The sequence below is a fragment of the Talpa occidentalis genome, unplaced genomic scaffold, assembly GCF_014898055.3.
Source record: "Talpa occidentalis isolate TD23 unplaced genomic scaffold, MPIMG_talOcc4v2.1 talOcc4.9, whole genome shotgun sequence".
NCBI lineage: Eukaryota > Metazoa > Chordata > Mammalia > Eulipotyphla > Talpidae > Talpa > Talpa occidentalis.
In genome coordinates, this window is record NW_023605305.1 from 12,042,752 (window position 1) to 12,066,420 (window position 23,669).

The 23,669-nt window shown below is 39.0% G+C and overlaps 1 protein-coding gene across 2 annotated transcripts in view; it reads left to right on the forward strand.

Moving 5' to 3' along the window:
- CDC42 (cell division cycle 42) overlaps positions 1–20,472 on the forward strand; it is a 37,134-nt gene extending 16,662 nt beyond the window's left edge. Inside the window, exons 2-6 of one of the 2 annotated variants that reach the window (XM_037501326.2) lie at positions 4,854–5,008; positions 7,854–7,926; positions 13,421–13,530; positions 13,650–13,847; positions 18,984–20,472. In XM_037501326.2, the coding sequence (XP_037357223.1) occupies positions 4,904–5,008; positions 7,854–7,926; positions 13,421–13,530; positions 13,650–13,847; positions 18,984–19,073 (576 nt within the window). In that variant the 5' untranslated portion in view covers positions 4,854–4,903 and the 3' untranslated portion in view covers positions 19,074–20,472. Of the gene's footprint in view, positions 1–4,853; positions 5,009–7,853; positions 7,927–13,420; positions 13,531–13,649; positions 13,848–17,499; positions 18,373–18,983 lie in introns of those variants that run through there. The other variant, XM_037501327.2, reaches the window with a different exon arrangement.
- Positions 20,473–23,669: the final 3,197 nt, after the last annotated feature.

Here is a 23,669-nt window from a genome sequence, read left to right on the forward strand (position 1 = left end):
GTTAATGATCGCTCAAAATCCAGTATAAGTTTTACATTAGTAGATATGTAAAGTGCCTTGTTGGTAATAGGTAGTTTATTTTGATAATTTGGGTTCTACTTTAAGAAACACATTTCTAGGTGACCAAAAAATGCCAGTAATAATTATCTTAATTTTCTGGTATGGTTTGTCTTGCTGTATATGTACGGCAGTGTTCTCAAACTTTGTTGTGTATTAGAATTACATAAGGAGTTCTCACTTATTTACTAGATATGGGGTGAGGGTTCAGAAACCTGAATTGTCAACAAATCCATTCTGGGAAATTCTGGACTCTGAGAGGATACTTTTGGAATTGCTAGTTTAAAGGTTGAATTCAAGGAAAGGAGATAATAAAAGGTCACAAGCCATCAGATTTTCCCTAACTTGCTTTTAGGCGGTGATCATTTGTAAACTAAAAAAGCATTTAAAAAAACCATTTATTTATTTATGCATAGAAGAACGGGGTGTAGGCCAGAGATGTGGGGGGTGGTGAGAGGATTCACCAGAGACAAGAGTGGCAAGCTGAACAGATGGATCTGCTGAAATACACTGCTAAGGTGAGCAGTGGGTGAGACAGGAGAGGTCTGATGCACCATGTGGGTTAGGTCCCTGGCTGGGGATCAAACTCAGGCCATAGCCATGGGTGGTAGCATGATAGCACCTAGACTTAACCCCTGTGCCACCAGGGAAACCTGAAAAAAACACTTAATTTGGGCCTCCTTGGTGGCCTAGGGGTTAAGTCTCAGTGCTATCACTGCTATGGCCTGAGTTGGATCCCCTGCCAGGGAGCTAACCTACACATGGCACAGCAGACCTCTCCTGTCTTGCCCACTGCTCCCCTCAGCAGTGTATTTTAGTAAATCCACCTGTTCTGCTCTCCACTCTGTCTCTGGTGAATTCTCTCAAACCCCCCCCTTACCCCCACTTACCCCCACCTCTGGCCTATACCCCAGTTCTTCTATACCAAAAAAAATGGGGGTTTAATTTGGTGTTTAATAAAGATAGGATCTATACTCATACCTCTATTATTTTGTCAACATCAATTAGATTACTTTGTTTTAGGGCCTGCTCTATATTGAAAGAATTAATATAGGAGCTTTCAGGTGAATAAAAAATACCTGGCTGGATTTATTGGTATTTGTGTCATAAGTTAAATAGCAGCAAGTATATTCATATTATGTTTTTCGTGTGCCTGCTATGTGTTGAGTGTTGAGCTTTTTTAGATAATAGTTCAATAAACAGGAAGGTATGGTGTAAGTTTTGATCCACTGGATCAATATAGGTGTGGTAGAGAAACTCATGTACATAGAATATGTGAGTATTTAACAACTGTACAAGGTGTTGGTATAATTAGTTCCTGTTTCACAAATGAGGAAACCTAGGTGAAATGAGGTATGAGAAACTTGCCCAGGTCACTAGTAAGTGCTGAGCAGAGATAAAAACCCAGCATTTTCCTAACTAATAAAAAATTATTTTATGTGAATTTATGTATTTTGGATATTCCTTCCAGCTTACTAGGCAGGACACACAAGAAGGACCTGATTGACTTGTACATTGTTTCTCCTGATCAGGAAGAAAAAAAGAACTTATAAGTTCTCAGAGTAGTAATATTTGTTTAATGTAGCCAAACAATATTCAGAGTATATTTCTCTTATGCTAATTCTTTTTACCCAACAAATCTTTTGGGGGAGGGGACACAGCTTAAACACAGCAGAAACGCTGGAACTGAAGCAGGGGCTGTACTGTGTGCAGGGAGGCAGCAACACTAGCTTGGGAAACGAGCAAGAAAAAAAAGGAGAGACTTGGGTTACCCAGGATGGCATCAATATTCTAAGAGTGCTGTTTATGAATTGTCTCTCCTGAAGACAGTACATTTTAATGGAATTTCCAAATATATCTGTAATATAAAAAAGGAATTCAACTTGAACCAGATTAAAATCATTTTCCTGTAATAGTTATTAATGATAAATTTGTGTCTTTGGAATGTTTCAGATCAGCTCTAACCTACATCACAACTGTGATAGTTTATGATTTAATGATGTGGCAGTCATATTCATGGAAACGTTTTGTTCTCAGTTTTTTCTTCCTTATTTCCTAGAGAATTTCAATAAGAAATCCAACAAACAATAGTTCTTCCTTCAGTAGAAGTTTGAGTTTTACAAATGGCTAGTTGTTTGTATGGATTTTAACTCTTAATTAAGAAGTCAATATCAAGTATAGAATGAAGATAAGGATTCTCATATTTAGGGATGACAATATGAATTTAGCCACAATCTTAAAAACAGCACTTATCTTAGATATTTTTGAGACAGGCTCAGAAGTGCTCAAGATCCATTGTTGTTAATTTATAAATCCAAATATTACTAAAAATTTTACTGATTCTAAGACATTTTTCCCCACATTTAACACTTTAAATTTAGGATATATTTTAAAATCACTGTCTTCTTAGAGTTTGTAAGTTTTGTAATTAGGACTTCAGTTCTGTTGCTGTAACAGAGATACCCAAAATACTAGGCCCTTAATGAGAGAAAAATTTCTTTTTTGTGTGTATGAAAGTTCTGGAAGGTCACTCAATGCCAACCCCTCCTATTGTGTCACTCATCATTACTATGTAGTTTCTCTCTTGTGGTTCTGTATGTGGTTCAGTATGACTGATTCGGCACCCATCATCATGTTTGCCTTCCAGCCTCAAGGATAGAACAGGGGAGCCTGCACCCCTTGCTTTTAGGGCTAATGCTGAAGTTTACGTCAGTCACCTCCACACTCATTTGCCAGAACTTAGGCACAGTGATCAACGTCTAGCTCAGAAGGAATTTACAAAACATCGTCTTTCTTACTGGGGGACATGTGCTTAGGAGAAAATTTTATTACTAAAGAAGTAAGAAAGAATTGGCAGGCTGCTGGTAGTCTCTGCCTCACTATGAAACACTACTTTCTGTCTATTAATGTTTAAATGCTACCTTAGAAAATCACCTAGGGGGTCGGAGGGCCAGGGAAAGGAAGGACTAGGGTCAAAATAAGGGGGGAGATATAATTGCATAGGAAATATAACCAAAATGAAAATGCATACATTGTACAAAGATGAAAAAAGATATAAGAATTATATAAAATAAAATATTTAAATAAAAAAAAAAGAAAATCACCTAGAAATGTTAAGAGAAATATTAATAGAAGATACAAGAACTGAATCTGAACTAGATTTGTAGGTATCTGGAAAATATTCTGTAGGATGGTTTCTGTTTACCTTTCTTCATTGAGAATTGAAAAATGTTCCATAGAAGACCTTTTTTAACCAGGATGTTAATCCTATTTTCAGAGGTGGACCCAGGAACCATGAGGAGGCAGCTACTCCTCTGTCATCTTTATTATTAGGTGAAAGACATTCTTCTAGAATAATTCTCTAAGATCAACTTAGTACTGTAGTGTTTTGATTTGATTTAGTATGGGGATCAAGATCTCTCAGCCTTTAATGTTATACTAGTTTGAGTGTTTCTCTAATGCATACTAGGGCCAAGAAGAGGAAAAAAAAGATAAAGGTTAAATGAAGAGACATATGTAATCAAGATGGTTTTGACGAGGAATGGTAGCGTGTCTTCCTTCATGTAGGCCATGCACTCATTGTATATACAGAGATATTAACAGGCATTTACATGTATCATTACGATTAAGAGTTGTAAAAGGTACCATGGGTGCCACAGGTATGACATTCAACCAAGACTTAAATGATTCTATGATTTTTTAAAAAAAATTTTTAATAAGGTGGCAGCTCTAGCTAACAAATTATAATTCCTTCAGGATTATGGTTGAAATAGGACTTTATCTTAAAATACAGGTTTATGGGGGTACTGGGGTGGGGTGTTGTTTTCTTTTTAATTCCAGAAAATTTATAGCATGTTTCATTGACTCTAAGATGCCATTTAATCTCAATTTCATAAATGTTAAAATGTGGAGAAAAAAATATCCAGTAATGACTGTAAGGAACCTTCAGATGTTTAAGTGTGAAAACAGACATCTCAGAACTGGTGAAATGTGGTGTTAAGTTCTCGGTACATTTGTGATCAGTGGCATCTTAGAATGGAGGACTCTCCAGTAAGAGAAGCTGAACTAATTATATCTGTTTATAAGTCAGTATGCTTTCGAGTGATCTGACTTTTTCATTATCTCACTCCTGCACCTCTATATGCATAAGAGCACCCCAGCTCTTGTATGCATAAATAGCTTTTATAAAAAATGTAGGTTTTGACCTCTTTATGCCATGAATCTTTAATTAATAACTAGGGAACCTGGAGTTAAAGCAGCTGCTGATACCAGAGATCACCTCAATCTTTGTCCAGTTCCTCATAATGCTCATCTGTTACAGGGGTAGTGGTGGTGGCTTGCTTTCTTCTTAGTTATTGCCTAACTATAGCTCTTAAGTTTGGGTGAAATTATAATCTAGAACACAAATGTATGTACTAGTACACACATGTATACACATACAACGTGTGTACACATACAACTAAAGTGAAGGAGAAGTTCCACAAAATAATACTTTGCATACTGCAAGGGATTCATTCTGATATGAATCTTTTTTTTTCCATCATAAAAATAGGTAATGTGCCTCTTTGCACTACTTTGGACTTTTCAGAGAACACTTAAGAGGAAAACAACTAAGGATCTAAAAACTTAAAAAATCTGAGTCTTCTTTGTTATTGTGATTTCTCACTTTAGGTTCTTTCAACCAGTATTGGGGTGCTAGTTTGCTTCTTGCTTTGAATGAGGAGTGAACCTGTTGTAGTTGAAGGGGAAAAGATCTATAAGTATAAATAAAACATGTATCTTTAATCTTTTTGTAGGTCATCATCGAATCTGAAATATTTAAAGTGGATACAAAACTGTTTCAGCAATGCAGACAATTAAGTGCGTTGTTGTGGGTGATGGTGCTGTTGGTAAAACATGTCTCCTGATATCCTACACAACAAACAAATTTCCATCTGAGTATGTACCGACTGTAAGTATTCCATCTGTTAGTGAATTGTATTGTAATTTTATATCCCTTGGAAAACACTTATCTGTGTGTACTGAATTTTTTCTGTTATCTGCCTTTGTTTCCTGTTTTTAAAGATCTTGACTTCTCATGGGTAAATTATATACACTTTAAAATTAAACAGCTGAAAAATCAGTGGAAAGTAAGAAGGGGTGACACAAGGGTTTGCAAGAAGTGCTGGGAGGCAAAACTCCAATAGACAAGATTCTAAAGAGTGGTGGTCTCAGTTTGGAGAAGTATGCCCTACATCTTGGAATGAGGTGACTTTTTTCTTTGATATCTTGGCCAATGATTAATCAGTGCTCAGAGGTCATCTGGGATGCTTTTTGGGGTCTTGTAATTTGATAGTGTCGTGCTGCTGCTTATTCCCTTTAGGGAATAAAAGAGAATCTTACGGAGCTGTTGTCTTAGCTGTCATAGACCCCCCCCCCCGCCCCAACTGGTTTTTAGGGGTAGAGAAGACCTGTTCTGCTATGAGAACACCTACAAAAGCATTTGGGGGTCCTCTCCACAATTGCTTTTTATCAATTCCTTTGATGGATAGAGGGAAAGTTGGAACAACAGACGACGAAATGAGAGAAACATAGAAGAACACACTCGTGAAAGAATGTGATTTGGGGACTCCATTGTTTGTCCCAGTTGGTTGACCAACCCAGTAGTGTAATTACCTTAAGCATAGGTGTCCATTTTGTGGTGAGAGGGGGAGTTAGGGTTAGTCTGGTGTGGCAGTAACCACTCTTCTTAAGTGTGCTATTTTTTTTTTTTTTTATAGAGGCATATTTTATTTATTTATTTTATTTGTTTGTTTTGTTTTTACATGCACTGGGTACAGTCAGAAGCATGGGAGGGTGAGAGAATTCACCAGAGCCAGAGTGGGGAGCAGAGCAGGCAGAAGGACCGAAGTACACTGCTGAGGGGAGCAGCGGGCGGCAGGAGAGGTCTGCGCGCCATGTGGGACCCTCCTCCGGTGGCCGGGGAGCAGCCGGGGATCAAACCGGCGCCGCAGAGGCCGCGGGCAGCTTCGCAACCCAGCGCTCAACCGCTGCGCCACCGGGGAGGCCCTAAGTGTGCTATTTTAGGGGTTATGAAACACCTATGTACTAGTATTATCTAGAAGTGAAAAAGAAGAAAACGTGTACTTCAGCTTAATCATTAGACATGAACATTATTATTATTTTTTTTAAGATTTATTTATTTATTTATACAAGCACTGGGTACAGTCAGAAGCGCGGGAGGGTGAGAGAATTCAGAGCCAGAGCGGGGAGCAGAGCAGGCAGAAGGACCAAAGTACACTGCTGAGGGGAGCAGCGGGCACAGCAGGAGAGGTCTGCGCGCCATGCGGGACCCTCCTCCGGTGGCCGGGGAAGCAGCCAGGGATCGAACCAGAGCTGCGGAGGCTTCGGGCAGCTTTGCAACCCAGCGCTCAACTGCTGCGCCACTGGGGAGGCCCTAGACATGAACATTATTAAGAGAATGAATACAGATTAAAGGTTTGGGAATACATTTGGATTGGAATTGATGTTCTGTAATGTCCTAAGATAGACATGTAAGGTGGGCCAAGACCGGAGGAAGAAAGATTAGGTTTCTTCGGGAGAATCTGAAGGTGTAATTAAATTTAAAATACTACATTTTTTGAGTTGGTCTGTTGGGGTATTATCAGTGAAAGAAGTTTTGAGGTTAAAAACGACTTTTACGATACACAGATCTTGTTTTGTAGTGAGGACAACCATTAGAATCTTGGTGTTTCAGTCTTTAAGTTACTTTCTTGTAAACATGATTTCTGAGTCTTCTGTGTTTTATTTAAGGTAGACTTGTGGGTGTTTTATATATGTGTTTGTGGATCTCTAGAAAAGGGACAGGTGTTGACTTAAGAAGACAACCTGTCTGATTTGAGAGCTTAATCACATCCCTTATATTTCCTTGGTGTTATTAAGAACTGATTTTGTTAATCTCATGGCCTGGCTTCCACTTTTGTTTACATTTAAACAACTTCCCAACAAACCATTAAGCCATCAATCAGAAAATAGATAGCTAGTAGGTTAAGCAGGGCTAGTCTCCTAGTTGAAAAGCATTGCTTTTCACATGTAAATTAATTCAAAGAAATTATTGTGGATTTTTTCCTCTTTAGTGACATTACCTACCATTTTCACAAATAACTTAGTATAAGCAATATTAGTATATACTGAGCTCTTTCAAGATTTTACTAGTTAAGCAAGATATCTTTATATATATAGTTTGTATCCAATAACGTGAGTTTTATTCCTGATATCCCAACAAATCTGCCAGCCTTTTCTTGGATCCTTTCCTTGAGTACCTTGAGGGAACTTTTATTTCTCTTTAACGGGCTTGTTTGCAACAAGAGTCTTCATATCTTTAACCCTGGAAGGGAAAAGATTATCATGGATCCTATGATAGATTCTGGTTTTAGGTTAAAAGGAAATGGTGTATGAAGAAAGAATTTCTTAGAAATCAGATTGAACATTGAGGTAAATTATAAACTTCTGTCTGAAAAATTTCAAATTTGAGCAGGATCATTTTGTATAGTTAGGGGACTTTGCTCCTGTGACATCTCTTACCCCTCTGTGGTTTTTTTATCCAAGCTAAGGTGGGGAGAGCAGACATTCCAGAACATACCCCCCATCACTTTTTCCAAGTACTGTTTACCTCATGCAAGGTCTTAGTTGGCAAGGTTGGTTATATAAGAAAGATGGTTATCTTAAGATAGGAAGGAAACATTGCTTTAAGAGTTGTCCTGTCCATTTTGACTATCCCCTTGAACACTAACAATGTTGTATTTTTGTGTTTTTAGGTTTTTGACAACTATGCAGTCACAGTTATGATTGGTGGAGAGCCATATACTCTTGGACTTTTTGATACTGCAGGTGAAAACTTGATGTCTTTTATGTTTTGGTCTATAACTGCTGAAGCTTGTGCATTAGCAACCACTTTTGTTAATAGCTAGCAGGATTGAAGAACTTGATGGACCAAGGAGCATTTCCAGACCTGGAATGGCAAATAGGAGTTTGGGCTACCCTGGGTGAACAGTGTGATAGGAGATAGAGTGTGAGCAGAGCACATTAGACATGCTATATTATCACTCTCTGAAATTTGAAGGCTGTTTAAAATGTATGTCTGTATAGTACATTTAGAGATAGTTCTTTCTTTTTTTTTTTTTTTTTAAAGATTTATTTATTTAATTATACAAGCACTGGGTACAGTCAGAAGCATGGGAGGGTGAGAGAATTCACCAGAGCCAGAACCAGGAGCAGAACAGGCAGAAGGACCGAGGTACACGGCTGAGTGGAGCAGCGGGCACAGCAGGAGAGGTCTGCACGCCATGTGGGACCCTCGCCGGGGATCGAACTGGTGCTGCAGAGCCTGCGGGCAGCTTCGCAGCCCAGCGCTCAACCGCTGTGCCACCGGGGAGGCCCTCTTTTTTTATTTTTAAAGAACATTTTTCAAGTACCTTTTCTTTTGTTTTTTTAAAGATTTATTTATTTATGCATACAAGAGGTGTGGTACAGGCCAGAGATGTGGGGGGTGAGAAGATTCACCAGAGACAGAGTGGGGAACAGGACAGGCAGACTGACTGAAACACACTGCTGAGGGGAGCAGCAAGCAAAAGAGGAGAGGTCTGCTGCACCGTATGGGTTAGCTCCCTGGCGGGTGATGGAACTCAGGCAATAAAGATGATAGCACTGAGACTTAACTGCGAGGCCCCCTAAAAAACATTTTTTACATTTGACCAGCTAAATGCGCCATGTGGGTTGCTCCCTGGCTCGACAACTGTTACAGGACAACTCGTGCTATAGAGGCTGCGGATTGCTTTATAGTGTGGTGCTTTACCCCTTGCGCTACCAGGGAGGCCCCAGAGGTAGTTCTTATAGCAATAGAAAACTTGTTTCATATTACCTCTGAAAATATTTTGAGGGTACACCAATATCTAGTTTACAATATTGACATTTGTGGCCACTTTTCAAATTACGAGAATAGATTACTTTCTTAAATATACCTAATTTTTCAGTGTTAGTTCTTCCTTGTTTTAGCAGTGACTGTATATCTTAATTTATGGCTTCTTTATATGTTGTTTCTGTTACTGTCAGTGCAGTTAGACAGGAAAATTTCAGAAAGGTAACCTTTTAGAATGTAGGAATTCTGAATTTCCTGATTTTTTAATGAGTTACCATGTCACTGCTTGCCAGCTGACATATACTCTTTTTTTTTTTTTTTTTTTGACATATACTCTTACTGAGTGTATTATACTGCCTATTTTGAGAAACTGTACCTGTGTCACAACTTGTTTCAGACACGCATCATTGGAAATCAACAGGTGTATGTATACCACATTAAGTTCACTGCTTGAAAGTCCAAAAACTGTCCAGATTTAATTGAGAGAATGAAATAGAGATCAGTGACTTTCTAATGGTGTCTTAGACATGTTATGAATAAAAAATGATGAGTAATGGTATATTAGAGAAAACTTGGAAAATAAAGAAAATAATGATGTCTGTCTCCTGATAGGTGAGAGAATCTTCTATGTTAGTTTGCCCTTGGAGGCAGTCTGCATATAGGCAATCTGTATGCAGAGACAAGATAATTTGTGGCTACTTCAGTTGAAAATTGATTAAAAATTTTATTTTCAGATTTTAAAGCTTATTTTCTATAAGTTTTTATAGTTTTTAATTTTTTAGCTTAATTGAAGTATACAATAGAATTCACGCATTTTCAGTGTTCATTTTGATTAGTTTTGTGACGATATTGTTGTGTAAACACCACCATAATCAAAATATATTACCTTAAAAATTTCCTTGCACCCTTTACAGTTAGCAAAGGTTCCTTGACCTGGTTCCAGGAACCACAGGTCTCCTTTCTGTCGTTAATAGTTTTCTTTTTTAAAATTTCATGTAAATGGAATTATATAATATTTTAATCTTTTGTGTTGAACTTCTTTAAGTTAGCATAATGTTTTTGGGATTCATCTGTATTGGTGTGTATTCATCTTTGATGTGTATCAATAGTTTGATTCTTGTATTATGGAGTGGTATTCCGTTCTACCCAACATAGAGTAATTTGCATGTTTATAGATGTTTGGCTTTCAATTTTTATACTATTATGAATGATGATGCTATGTATGCCAGTCTTTTTGAGGACTTATTTCTGAATGGTGAATGGTGTGGAGTAAGCCTTTATTTTTAATTGTATAGTTTATTAAAATAGTTAATTTTAACAAATTATTCTCAAGTGACAAGTATTAGGTTTATTCCACTTAGGTTGACAAGGCTTTACTCTTAATCAAAATCTCATTTGTTACTGTGTGAAATTTCTTCCAACACTTTAAACTGCATTTATAAATTTAATATATAGTAGTCCCCTCTTATCCATAGGGATATGTTCAAAGAGTACCAGTGGGATACCGGAAACTGCACATACCACCCAACCCTATACACTTTGTTTTTTTCCTGTACTAACCTATATTAAAATTATATTGATTAACCATAGTAAGAGATTAACAACCATAACTAATGATAAATAGAACAATTCTAGCAAGATTGTATAATAAAAAAAGTTACATGAATGTGATATTTCTCTTAAACATCTCATCATAAGTAGTATTTTGGACTATGGTTACCCATGGGTAACAGAAACCTCAGAAAATGAAGCTGTAGATAAGTTTATTTTAAACAGTTTGGTTGCTTGACATGCACATTGGAGTCTGAACAGAGAGTGGGAAACAAAAATAGCTGTAATAATGGGTTGTCAGAAATATATCTATGCAAAAATACGTCATGACTTTTCTGACAGCCCAATATGTTGTAGTGAATTGCCCTGAGTATTGTCCATCCATTAAGAAGAAAACATTACTATCTTTAATCTGGATAGTGAGTTTTTATTGACAGATACAATTCAGCCCAACTCCAGGAGTCTTTGCCTTCACCAAAGGCAAGGGAGTTGAAAATGTGGAATTGGTAAAGGTGCAGACTCCAGGAAAAGTCACTCAGTGCTCTGGTGCTCAGGAACCTAGAGTTGGATGTTTCTTGTTGCTCACTTCCACAGATTGCAGGTGCAAGATGATTAAAAGTGAAGCCCTTTCTAGTCTACGTCAGGCTTAATATTTTTGTAAATACATTCCACTTTCTAAATCTAAGAACAGGAATTGAACATATGTTTTGCTTTCAGAGGACTTGATTAACTGGCCTTCTTATTTTGTTTAATTGGTGCTTTTGGTATGTTATGCTTCAAAGCTCAAGTTAATATTAGTGTTCAAGCAGTTTCTTAATTAATTAATTAATTTTATTTTTAAAAAAGATTTATTTATTTATATAAGCACTGGGTACAGTCAGAAGCGTGGGAGGGTGAGTGAATTCACCAGAGCCAGAGCCGGGAGCAGAGCAGGCAGAAGGACCGATGTACACTGCTGAGGGGAGCAGCGGGCGGCAGGAGAGGTCTGCGCGCCATGTGGGACCCTCCTCTGGTGGCCGGGGAGCAGCCGGGGATCGAACCAGTGCTGTAGAGGCTGCGGGCAGCTTCGCAACCAAGCGCTCAACCGCTGCGCCACCAGGGAGGCCCTTCTTAATTTATTTTTAAAGATTTAGTTATTTGTAGAAGTTTTGGGGTATAGACTAGAGGTGTGGGGGGTGGTGGTGAGTGGATTCACCACAGACAGAGTAGGGAATAGAACAGGCAGATGTACTGAAATACACTGCTGAAGGGAGCTGCAGGTGAGTCAGGAGAGGCCTGCTGCACATGTGGGTCACCTCGCTGGCCAGGGATTGAACTTGTGCTGCAGTGGCTGCGGGTAGCTGTGTTTTAACCTGTTGCACCACCAGGGAGGCCCCACCCTTTTAACCATTTTTAAGTATATAATTCAGTGGCATTAAGTATTTATTATTCTAATATATATAGAATTACTGCAGCTCAGGTTTGAATTGGAATGTTAAGTCCTTTCCCTGCAACTCCTTTTCTCTTCTCCTCTTTTTTTTTTTTTTTTTAAAGATTTATTTATTTATTTATACAAGCACTGGGTACAGTCAGAAGCGCGGGAGGGTGAGAGAACTCACCAGAGCCAGAGCGGGGAGCAGAACAGGCAGAAGGACCGAGGTACACTGCTGAGGGGAGCAGCGGGTGGCAGGAGAGGTCTGCGCACCATGTGGGACCCTCGCCCAGTGGCTGGGGATCAAACTGGCGCTGCAGAGGCTTCGGGCAGCTTCATAGCCCAGTGCTCAACCACTGCGCCACCGGGGAGGCCCTCTCCTCTCCTCTTTTGGAAATGTGTGTGGGTATTTTGAAAAACTTTATCTGAAAATAATTTCAAGTCTATAGTTACAAGAATAGTATCAGGTGGCCCCATAAGCTTTTTTTTTTTTTTTTTTAAAGATTTATTTATTTGTTTATACAAGCACTGGTACAGTCAGAAGCGCGCGAGGGTGAGAGGATTCACCAGAGCGGGGAACAGAACAGGCAGACTGACTGAAATACACTGCTGAGGGGAGCAGCGGGTGCGGCAGGACAGGTCTGCGCGCCATGTGGGACCCTTGCTGGGGGCCAGGGATCAAACTGGCGCTGCAGAGGCTGCAGGCAGCTTCGCAGCCCAGCACTCAATGGCTGCGCCACCAGGGGAGGCCCCCCATATAAGCTTTAACCAAATTTGTCAGTTGTTAACATTTGCTCTGTTTGCTTTATTTTTAACCTTTAACACATATGCACAGTACTTCTCTCACCTTTTCTCCAGACTTTTGAGAGTAAATTGGCATGCATCATTGCTGTTTAGTGTCAGATAAGTTTGTATTTCCTCTGAACAGAGTTGTTTCCGCTTCAGTCACTGGGCCCTGTAAGCACTCATGAACTAAACATGTGACTTGCTTTGGTAGTCACGATGGCAGTACATTTTGTCAGTTGGATTTCCCCCAAGAACTTTTTTCCTTAGCTGGCGTCACTGGTGATTTCTAAACTTGATATGAGTAGACTTGATTTTTAATCATTTCTATATAACTTTTTTGTTTTTATTATAATATTTATTGCAATGGAATCAAAGCAAATGAATAAAGAAATAAAAACAATAAAAGATATAAGAAAACTACAATTGGTAAAAAGAAATAAAAACACAACAGATACATTGTTCTAAGGGCTTGAAAAGGTAAATAGAATTAAATGAGTGGGATTATTACTCAAAAATTGCACTGCAAATTAAATTCTTAAATTATAACGTATGACATACATTTTATTAGATAAGTAAGTTACTTTCTGATTAATACTAGTGCGCTATTAAGATGCATGTATAATCAATCTGTACACTGATTTGTGTTTTTCTTAGGATGTTGAAAACATCCTAATATGTCAATATTCAGTTGCTGATTTCTCCAATTTTTTTATTCCTAGGGCAAGAGGATTATGATAGATTACGACCGCTGAGTTATCCACAAACAGATGTATTTCTAGTCTGTTTTTCAGTGGTCTCTCCATCCTCATTTGAAAATGTGAAAGAAAAGGTAAGTTTGTTGGTTATTTTTGCTCTGAAGAAGATTGTTATGGAATTTCTAATGAGTTATAAGTAACTTTGGACTTGTGAAATAACAAAGACATGTTTTGAAAAATACCTTTTCTCTAGTGGGTGCCTGAGATAACTCACCACTGTCCAAAGACTCCTTTCTTGCTTGTTGGGACCCAAATTGATCTCAGAGATGACCCTTCTACTATTGAGAAACTTGCCAAGAACAAACAGAAGCCTATCACTCCAGAGACTGCTGAAAAGCTGGCCCGTGACCTGAAGGCTGTCAAATATGTGGAGTGTTCTGCACTCACGCAGGTAAGGACTGTGTGGAAGCCCTCGCTTATTTATAGCTTAGTAGTTTCTTAGACCATCAGGATTTAGGGGTTATTTCTAACAGTGGTCCACAGTGCTCAAGGAAGCTGCCCAGACATGCTGTGATGAGCTTCATAGTGTGTATTCTTTGGTAGAGGTCTCTATTTCTGGAGAAAATTTTAAGTTTCTGAGTAAAACTCTTGTTGGTGAGCTTCTGTAGTGGGAAAGCCTTATGGAAAAGTTCAGATGAGCACTATTTGCAGGGGAGTATGTAAATGATTTATTTTCCCCAGAGGCTTAAATTTTCATTTAACTATATCTGATATTTTCTCACAGTTGATGCTATACTGTTTCTAGGGTAATTCAACTGGGATAGGAAATTAGTCATCATAATTGAGACTTTCACGTCAGAAAATGCTGCCTTGGCTATTTCTGAAGCATATTTTATATTGTGTCTCTTATTCCTGTATTCCTTCTTCATGGGTTCTTTTTCCTTCAGTCTCTTCCTGAATATTTTAATTGGAATTGTTTATAGTTTGATGGAGAACATTAGATTTCTGAGGACAGGGAATAGTGTCATAGTATTTATTTATTTATTTATTTTTAATGTTCTAGAGGCATGTCTTATTTATTTATTTATTTTTATTATTTGTTTGTTTGGTTTATACATGCACTGGGTACAGTCAGAAGCGTGGGAGGGTGAGAGAATTCACCAGAGCCAGAGCGGGGAGCAGAGCAGGCAGAAGGACCGAAGTACACTGCTGAGGGGAGCAGCGGGCGGCAGGAGAGGTCTGCTCACCATGTGGGACCCTCCTCCGGTGGCCGGGGAGCAGCCGGGGATCAAACCGGCTGCAGAGGCTGCAGGCAGCTTCGCAACCCAGCGCTCAACCGCTGCGCCACCGGGGAGGCCCAGTGTCATAGTATTTAGAGTGAGAATTGTAACTGGTCTGTGTGATTTCCTTTTTTCCACCTTCATGATATTACCAACTGATTCTCCCTTTGGGTAGTGCTCTGTGGGCAAAGGGAAAAATTATGGAAATAATTAGCACAGATAATAGTTATAATATTCAGTTGGCACTAGGGCTTTGAAGTTTGAACAATGAATAAACATGCCTAATTAAAATAGCCAGGACTGAAGGTTAGAGATTTATTGTAATTACATTAAATCCACTTAAAAATCAGGTAATTGTTCTTTTTTTTATTAAGTTTGTTGCAAACTATTAGAGTTTTGGTTATATTTATACTAGGGTAAGTGGTATCTATAATTATATAATGTGCGTATACTAGGTATTTAGTCTGTAGTGTTTAGTGCATCATTTAATAATCTCTGATTTAGCCTAGGTTGGATATTTGTTGTTTATTTATTTATGCATAGATGAACCAGGGTTCAGAGACAGAATGGGGAGCAGAACAGGTGGATCCACTGAAATATACTGCTAAGGGGAGCAACGGGCGAGACAGGAGAGGTCTGCTGTGCCATGTGGGTCAGCTCCCTGATTGGGGATCAAACCCAGGCCATAGTGGTGCTAGTGCTGAGACTTAATCCCTAGACCACCAGGGAGGCCCTAGGTTGGATATTTAAAGATGGAATTTTTATGCTTAGTTAAATATTCCACAGATTTGTCTTCAAGGCCTGTACATTTTCCCAAATCCGATACCTGGCAGTTCTTTTATAACCACAGATATTTAAAATCAGAAGATTTACATCTTGCACACATCACTCATTGAGGTTATTTAAAAAAATACCAGATACTTCTGTGCTTTGTTACCATCTTTAGAATAGTGTTGTGTGTGTGTGTGTGTGTGTGTGTGTGTATATGTATATTGGAGGAGTGTGTGAAATGTGTGTCAGATTATAACTAATTAAATATGCATCTGTTGCACACTTTTGGTCTCCAAATACGGATTTACTTTGGGGGATATGGAGGCAAGATGGCTTTGTGGACCCAATTTGGGTCACTGGTGAAACTTTCATTACAGAATTTGATGCTTCCATAAAATTTTGTATAGTACTAATAGGTTTATATAGTAGTAGAGAATAGAAAATTTGAAAAGGTCTTTGTAACTTCATTTTCCTTTTGGATTTTGAAGTTTGGATAAGTCAGAAGAGGAGAATATAGAAAGTGGGGTCTCTGGTTGCCTTTGGAAGCTCAATCTGTTAGGACGCAATGTTCTGTATGTTGGGCCCTTTAAAACTGAGCTGTTTTATATAACCACATGGTTATATATAACCATGTTTTATATAAACCACATGGTGTGAGTAAAGCAAAGATTACTTGTGTGTTGTAGGGGATTAGTTGATCTTTGTCAATAAGGAAGAAAGGATTTGTTCTTACTAAGGGATGCCCTAGTTTCGTATAGGCTTCCCCTCTTTATTTTCCATATAAAATATATCTTTCCAGTTTTCTTCCTACTTTTATATCTTACTTGACCACCAGTTTGTTCCTAGATATGTAGAAAGAATTTCAGAGAATTTTAATTTGTTAATTCTACTTTGTAAAAGATAAGGAAAGAAGATCTTTTAACCTTGTTTCTTTTTAAATACTTACTGCTATTTCTCATTTATTTGCACTAGAGTGTGTGGGTGACAGATCTCTGGGATGCCATGGTGGGGTTGGGGACACCTGGGGCAGTCTGGGACTGACACTTGTTATTTGGGGACTTTTGGGGAAATTTTTGCTTGGGGTCAAAATGACCTAAAGAATATCTTAAACTTCTTTGAGTAGTAGACTCGTGGCTTCAGATTTAGCTGAGTTTAGGTGGTATAGACCTGGGCCTAACGTACCAGTACTACGACACATTGTCACGTTGGTGTTCTGACTGAGGTGTAACTGTATTTCTGTATCTTAATTTCTGTAGATCTGAGAATATTCCTTGTTTTCACTCCATGCTTTATGCTCAGATATCCATGCATACATCTTAAAGCATTGAACTGCTTGCAAAAACCCATTCTTAGGACCCCATTCTGTGTTTTTCCTATGATTTGGGTGGTGGTTACTTGCTCTAATAACACTATTGAATAACTGAAGTGTATGCTGTTTCTAGAGTCTGGCCTTTAAACTTCTCCCAGTTGGTACTGTTGAACAGTTAACCCTCTTTCTAACTAAACCTTTCGTTCTGGAAAACTGGTTTACTCTGAAATCTTGATTAATCCCATTTAGATATGTCGTTGAATCTAGAAACATGTAGCATGCTTGTTAGTCTGCTATTTGTGTCCTTCAGTTATTCAGAGGCTAAATTCACAGAAGCCTGAAAATCGCAATAGGTTTAGTTCCAAAATTTGCCATTTCTCATCATTGGAAATACTAGGGAATTCTACAAGGCTTAATTATCCGATGCCTGTGTCTTGTTTTTACATATCGCTATTTCTCTCCTGGCATTATTTTCATTAAAATATTGTAACATTAGCTTTTGAAGTGTGGTTGTTTTAGAAGTCATTATGTGCATTTTCATAAAAATTGCTTCTTGAAAGTTTCTGTTCGGTTCTCTGTTCTCCAAACAATGGGTTTAAGATCTAGGTATCTGGCAGTTATTTTTCTTCAGGCACATTGCTTCTGTGAATTCAGCCCATTTAATCCAGACTGCTAATGTATCTGCTAGTCTTTCTAATCCTCTAACCTGGCTGCTGTTCTCTCTCCTCCCCTCTGTCTTATAGAGAGGTCTGAAGAATGTGTTTGATGAGGCTATCCTAGCTGCCCTCGAGCCTCCGGAAACTCAACCCAAAAGGAAGTGCTGTATATTCTAAACTATTTTCTCCTTCCCCTCTTTGCTGCTGCTTCCTGTCCCACTACTGTAGAAAGATCCTTTAAAAACAAAGGAATAAAACCATCCTGTTTGAAAGCCTCTGCGTCTTTTTACTCACCACCTTAGAGCAACTTCTGTATTAGTTTTTGATCAAGAATGTAATATCTTATAGAATATTTTTTGTGATCAGTAGTCAAGTTGGACTTGTTTAACTTTCTGCTGCTTGAGTTGCCTGATGCTCAGAGCTTTTTAGTTTGGGTTATTATTGCAAAAGGGAACTTGGTCTGGCATTAAGAATGTCCTCTGGGAGAAAATAAGAAGAATTTAAAGACTTCTAGATCTTAGTTCTAGATGGAGAAAATAACGCAAACATCATTTTACTCTTATGATCAATTGTTAATTGTAATTGCATGACAAACTTTATGGAAAAAAGGTGACCTGCTAGTAGAGTGTAATGGGGAAGGGAAGATTCTTTTCTGGTTTTCCTTTGTGCAGTGGAACTTTGTGTTGCTATTGCTTTGGCTGTCTGTGCTATAGTGGAGTATTTGTCAGTTTGGGGTGGGAAAGATATCGATGTATCTGCTACTGCTTTAATGACATCATTTGTTACGTTATCTTTTAAGAATAGCATCCATTTTAACAGTTGACTTAGGTTTGTTAATGTTGAGATGTAAAGCTGCCACCTTTATATTTTCCTGCTTCTGATTTTATTGTGTGAGGGAAACATACAATTGTGGTTACCTTCAAATTTTGAAATTAAAAATATACAATTGTTTGTATAAATGCCTGATGAAGCGTTATTCCTGTTGCACTCACTGGTTCTAGTTTTTCATATGTATCATGTACATTTACATTTTTGCTTCCTTGAATCCCCTTCCTTCTGTCTACCTGGTGGGAGGAAGGGAGTTAAGAGTGAATATCCTTGATGCAGCCTCTGTAATCGCTCTCTCCATCTCTGCCTGCGCCTCCCATGTAATAAGGACCCCACTGCCCCATGCGGTCTCTTCCATATCCAGCTGTGTCATTGGAATGCAGAGCTGCTTCATTTGTTTTTATGTAAAATGTTTCAGCAGCACATTACAAAACTCACATTGAATGAGCAAATGACATTGTTGTGCTTGTTTGCTTCTTGTGACATACATTGGTCTGCAAAAAGCTTTCTCAAAGGACCACTGTCTCACTTATGAATCTGCGCCTCTGCTCCTGAATTGCTGGATCCTTCCAGTGCCCTGCCAGGACAAAACTTGGTGAAGATGATTGTGTTGAGATTCAGGGTGGTTTTATTGTTTCGTTTTTTGCCAACGCTGGGAGGTTTGAGTGTTTTTAATTTGCACTTCAGCTTTATTATACTGAAAATCAGACTGCCCGTTTTTTTTTCTTTCTGCCCCTTTTTAGAAAGGCCTAAAGAATGTATTTGACGAAGCAATATTGGCTGCCTTGGAGCCCCCAGAACCGAAGAAGAGCCGCAGGTGTGTGCTGCTATGAACATCTCTCCAGAGCCCTTTCTGCACAGCTGGTGTCGGCATCATACTAAAAGCAATGTTTAAATCAAACTAAAGATTAAAGATTAAAATTCGTTTTGCAATAATGACAAATGCCCTGCACCCACCCACATGCACCCATGTGAGATAAGGCCCATAATGGCCCCGCCCCCTCCTCAGTACTAGTTAATTTTAAGTAATTGTGTATTGTCGGAAAAGTAATCATCACTAGTTTTGTTTTGTCTTTTAAAAAAAAAAATTTTTTTTGTGTTTGTTTAAAAGTGAGCCTTGCTTTAGATTACTCTGTAACAGACTAATTCGGATTGTTGAAGCTGCTCCCGGGTTCCACTCAGAAGAGTAATCTGGGATATCTAGGTTTTTCCCCCTTTTTTCCTTTTTTTTGGGGGTGGGGGAGTGTGTGTGGGTTTGTTTTTATTTAGTCATTTTTATTTTAATTCATTAACTTGGATAGCCCTTAAGGAAATGAGGATGGAGTCCACATTCCACTTCCTAGATCTAGTTTAGAAAACATGTTCCCCACCTGGTGCTCTTAGGAAGGAGTTGAGTGAAATGCCTCATTTAATAACAGACTCCTTTTTGAAAGTTGCCTTTTCTCTCCACCCTTGAGTAGATCAGTATTTGATGAAACTCTTGAAAGTGGACAGAATCTGTCTTGCCCCTCCTCTTTTCTAGGATGCACTATACATGTGACTGTGACTTTCAAGGAAATTTGTATGCCATTAGATTTTTTTTTTTTGAAGTTAATTTCCAACTTCTTTCACTGATAAATGAAGAAAAGTATTGCACCTTTTGAAATATACCAAATGAATTGAGTAAATAATTAAAAAAAAATACCCCCCCCTCCACCGTCAGTCATTGTCTCACATGCTTAGCATAGACATTCAGCTTAACGTGTGTGTGCTATTCCTAGCTGAACACAGCTGAAGACCTGGTATGTAGAGGAAATATGAGGGGTGGTGCTAGAAGACAGAGGTCTGTGGAATGATTCACATCCTCTTCCAGGTTACGAGGATGGAGACTGCTTCATTAAGAAGCTGGGGATGGGGTGGGGGTGGGGAGAACATTTAACAACATGGGGACCAGTCAGGGGACTCCCCTTATTTCTGTTTTGTGTGTAAGGAACCCTAGAGCAACCAGTTGAGGCGCTCTAGTTTAATGAAAAACCATGGGGAGAGTCTTAATAAAGACTCTTAATTAAGTGTTAATAGCGATTTTATCAGCTTATTTTGGTTGCAATTTTTAAAAATGTCTAGGTAATCTTTTCTACCTTCCCCAAATCCCAAGTCTGTAGATTCATTAGTGTTGAACCAATGCTTTCTTGTGTCTCGTTTCTTTGTATATTCATTCTTTGAAGATGTATTAAACAAACAAAAAACCCTTCACAAGCCCGCCTGAGGGTTGTTATTTTCCCTTCGCCTCTTATGATTTAGATATTTAGGAGTGGGACCTTGACTCTTATTAACACATACCTAACAAATTTCAGGATAAGATCTTAAATCCTCTTCATGTATTTTGTTTTCTGGCATTCAGTGAGATCATGTTTTTCCTTCCATTTATTCAAGTTTGTACTTTTTCTCCTGAGTTTGGCAGATAGCCTAGAAACTTCTTCCATTAAATACCAAGTGGGTTCATACCAGTTCTCAGCGAAGAAGTGTTCAGGAAGCTCACCTCTCATGTTGTTGGAGGGAAATGTGAGCACCTCTCTAATCCATAGATAAGTTGGGAAGTTTTCCCCCAGGTTTTCTTTATCAGTGGTTTTCAACTTGATGGCTAGTTACTAAATGGAGCATAGTGTTGAGCAGTGGGATATTTACAGGCTTTCCAGGTATGGTCAAAATGCTTCCAGTTTTGAGAACCACAGATTCTAGTGGTTATAGTGCTTCTATCAGATTTGGGAGTGGTGCTTTAGATCTTTTGGAACACATATGGAACACTTTTTTTTAGGTGGCAGGAATGATTCATTTACCTTAAGGGCCTTTATGCTGATCAATATGATAATCTTAGAAACTAAACTATTCAGTTGAAGTTGAATCAGTATAACCTTGATAGTTTTCCACATGGAATCATGTACGGGTTGCTTCCATACTGTGCTAGAATTAAACTATGGGTTGTTTGGAAAAGACTTAGGAGGAGACAAAGGTAAGCTTACCATTTTTAACCGACGATGTGTCTAGGAAAAGATAACTGGATGGTGCTGTGAGACGTTGGGGAGCAGGGATTGTGTGTACCTAGTTATTAGTGGCATATAGCGCCATCCTGATTATTGTGATGGATTCTTGACCTAGAGCAGTGCTTCCCACATGAGGAATGACTTTAAAAATACTCATTGGTGGGGGATGATTGCAACAGTTAATAAATGAAAATAGGTTGCATGGTTGTTGATCAGTGATGCTCACACAGCAGAGCAAGGATGACAAAGGCATTGATTGAAGTTAACATTTTCTGATTAATTATTTTCATTTTGACTTCAAGATACCAGAAGAACATGGGTGGCAAAAGGATGAAGCTGACATTGTTGTCTACTTAAATACTGTTTTTTTTTTGTTTGATTTAGCAAACTTGTTCGTTGTCTTGGCTTTTTGAGTGGTGTTGCCCAGCAAATAGGGGTAGATGTTGGGGAAGGATTAGTTAAAACAGTTCTTGGCAGACTTAGTTTATGGCAAGATTTTTCAGTATATAGGCCAATATAACACTAATATTGGTAATTTTTTATAATACCAGTATTTAACTGAGGGCCTTAGAAATAGGTTCTAAATTTGTTAAAGTTACATCCTTAAGAGCTAAATTTTATGCCAATAGAGGGGAATATATTCTAAGAGGAAGAGAGGATTATGGGTTAAAAAGAAAAATTGTAGTATTTCCTTTATTCTAAGGTGTATTTTTCTTTTTAAAAATATTTCTTGGGGCCTCCCTGGTGGCGCAGCGGTTGAGCGCTGGGTTGCGAAGCTGCCTGCGGCCTCTGCAGCTCCGGTTCGATCCCCGGCTGCTCCCCGGCCACCGGAGGAGGGTCCCACATGGCGTGCAGACCTCTCCTGCCGCCCACTGCTCCCCTCAGCAGTGTACTTCGGTCCTTCTGCCTGCTCTGTTCCCTGCTCTGGCTCTGGGAATTCTCTCACCCTCCCGTGCTTCTGACTGTACCCAGTGCTTGTATAAACAAACCATCAAACAAACAAATAAATCATTACACATCTTTAAAAAAAAAAAATTTCTTGGAGGAGGGGACGCCATGCTTATACTCAATTGAGAGAAACATTTCTGTAATCCAGAGGTCTTAATTTTGTTCACACCTATTATACCATGAATTCATAGGGAAGGGGTTCCCAGCAGCCCAGGCTCTTTCCCACTGGTTCTCACAAAATGTGCTGCTCTGGGTGCATCAGGCTGGCACTTCAGCTGAACCCAAGTTCCTTTCTCTTTGGCTTTTTTTCTGATCATTTTCTTTCACATGTTTCAGGAAGCTGTCTCAGCTCTTAGAGTGCTTAATATGCCCAATAGGAACATGAATTCTCTTGGCAAGACTCTTACCCTGGTATGTTTACTGCAATCCCAGCTGCACGCTGGGTATTACAGACATTTCCAGTTTTGCTGTGATAACGTGTGGGGCATCCTTTGTGAATAGTGCCCGTCACCTTGATGTCTATAATAATCACCTTTCTTGTAGATTCTTGTGCATGTGGCCAAGAGAACACCTCCATGTTTTCTGAAAGGCCTGGAGAACACAGCCTGGTGCCTCTCGTCTTTCCCTTTGTGTTGGTCGTTTTGGTGATTTACTGGAAGATGGCAGTGCCAGCTCAAAGGAAGAGGCTTTCCTCACATTTTCATGTAATCAGAATACATCTTATAAGCCTCTTTTAGCTGTAAAAATAATGGTGTACTTAGTCATCACTGAGGTAAAAATGCAAGTCAGGCACCAGTTGGTCAGTAGTGAGAAGCTTCAAATTAATCCCCTGAGATTCTGTACCTCAGTAAATTGAGTGAAACCTGGAAATCAGTGTAGTTCTTAAAAGCTCCCAGGTAGAACTTTGATTATATTTTAGGACAAGTGCATACCTCAGTGTGAATGTTCCTAGGGAGCTTGGGGCCATGTCTCATAGTCTTTGGAGAGAGGGTCTTGGCATCACAATTTTTTTTAAAGATTTATTTATGCATACAAGAGCTGGGGTACAGGCCAGAGATGCGGGGGGGTGAGAGGATTCACCAGAGACAGAGTGGGGAAGAGAACAGGCAGATTGACCGAAGTACACTGTTGAGGGGAGCAGCGGGCGAGTCAGGACAGGTCTTCTGCGCCATGTGGGTTGCTCCCTGGCTGGCCGGGGATCGAACTCGTGCTTCAGAGGCTGCGAATTGCTTCATAGTGTGGTGCTTAACTCCTTGCCCCACCAGGGAGGCCCACAATTTTTTTTTTTTAATTACTTTTTGAGGGGCAGCACTTGGAAAGCTCACTGTATTATTTTAATGTATCACCAGATTTGGAATCATTGTTTGAATTTTAGAATAATTTTGGACTAAAAGTTTTTACAGTTTTATCTGTTCTTTGAGGAAAAAGGTTTTCCAGACTTGTGGTCCCAAACCAGCATTC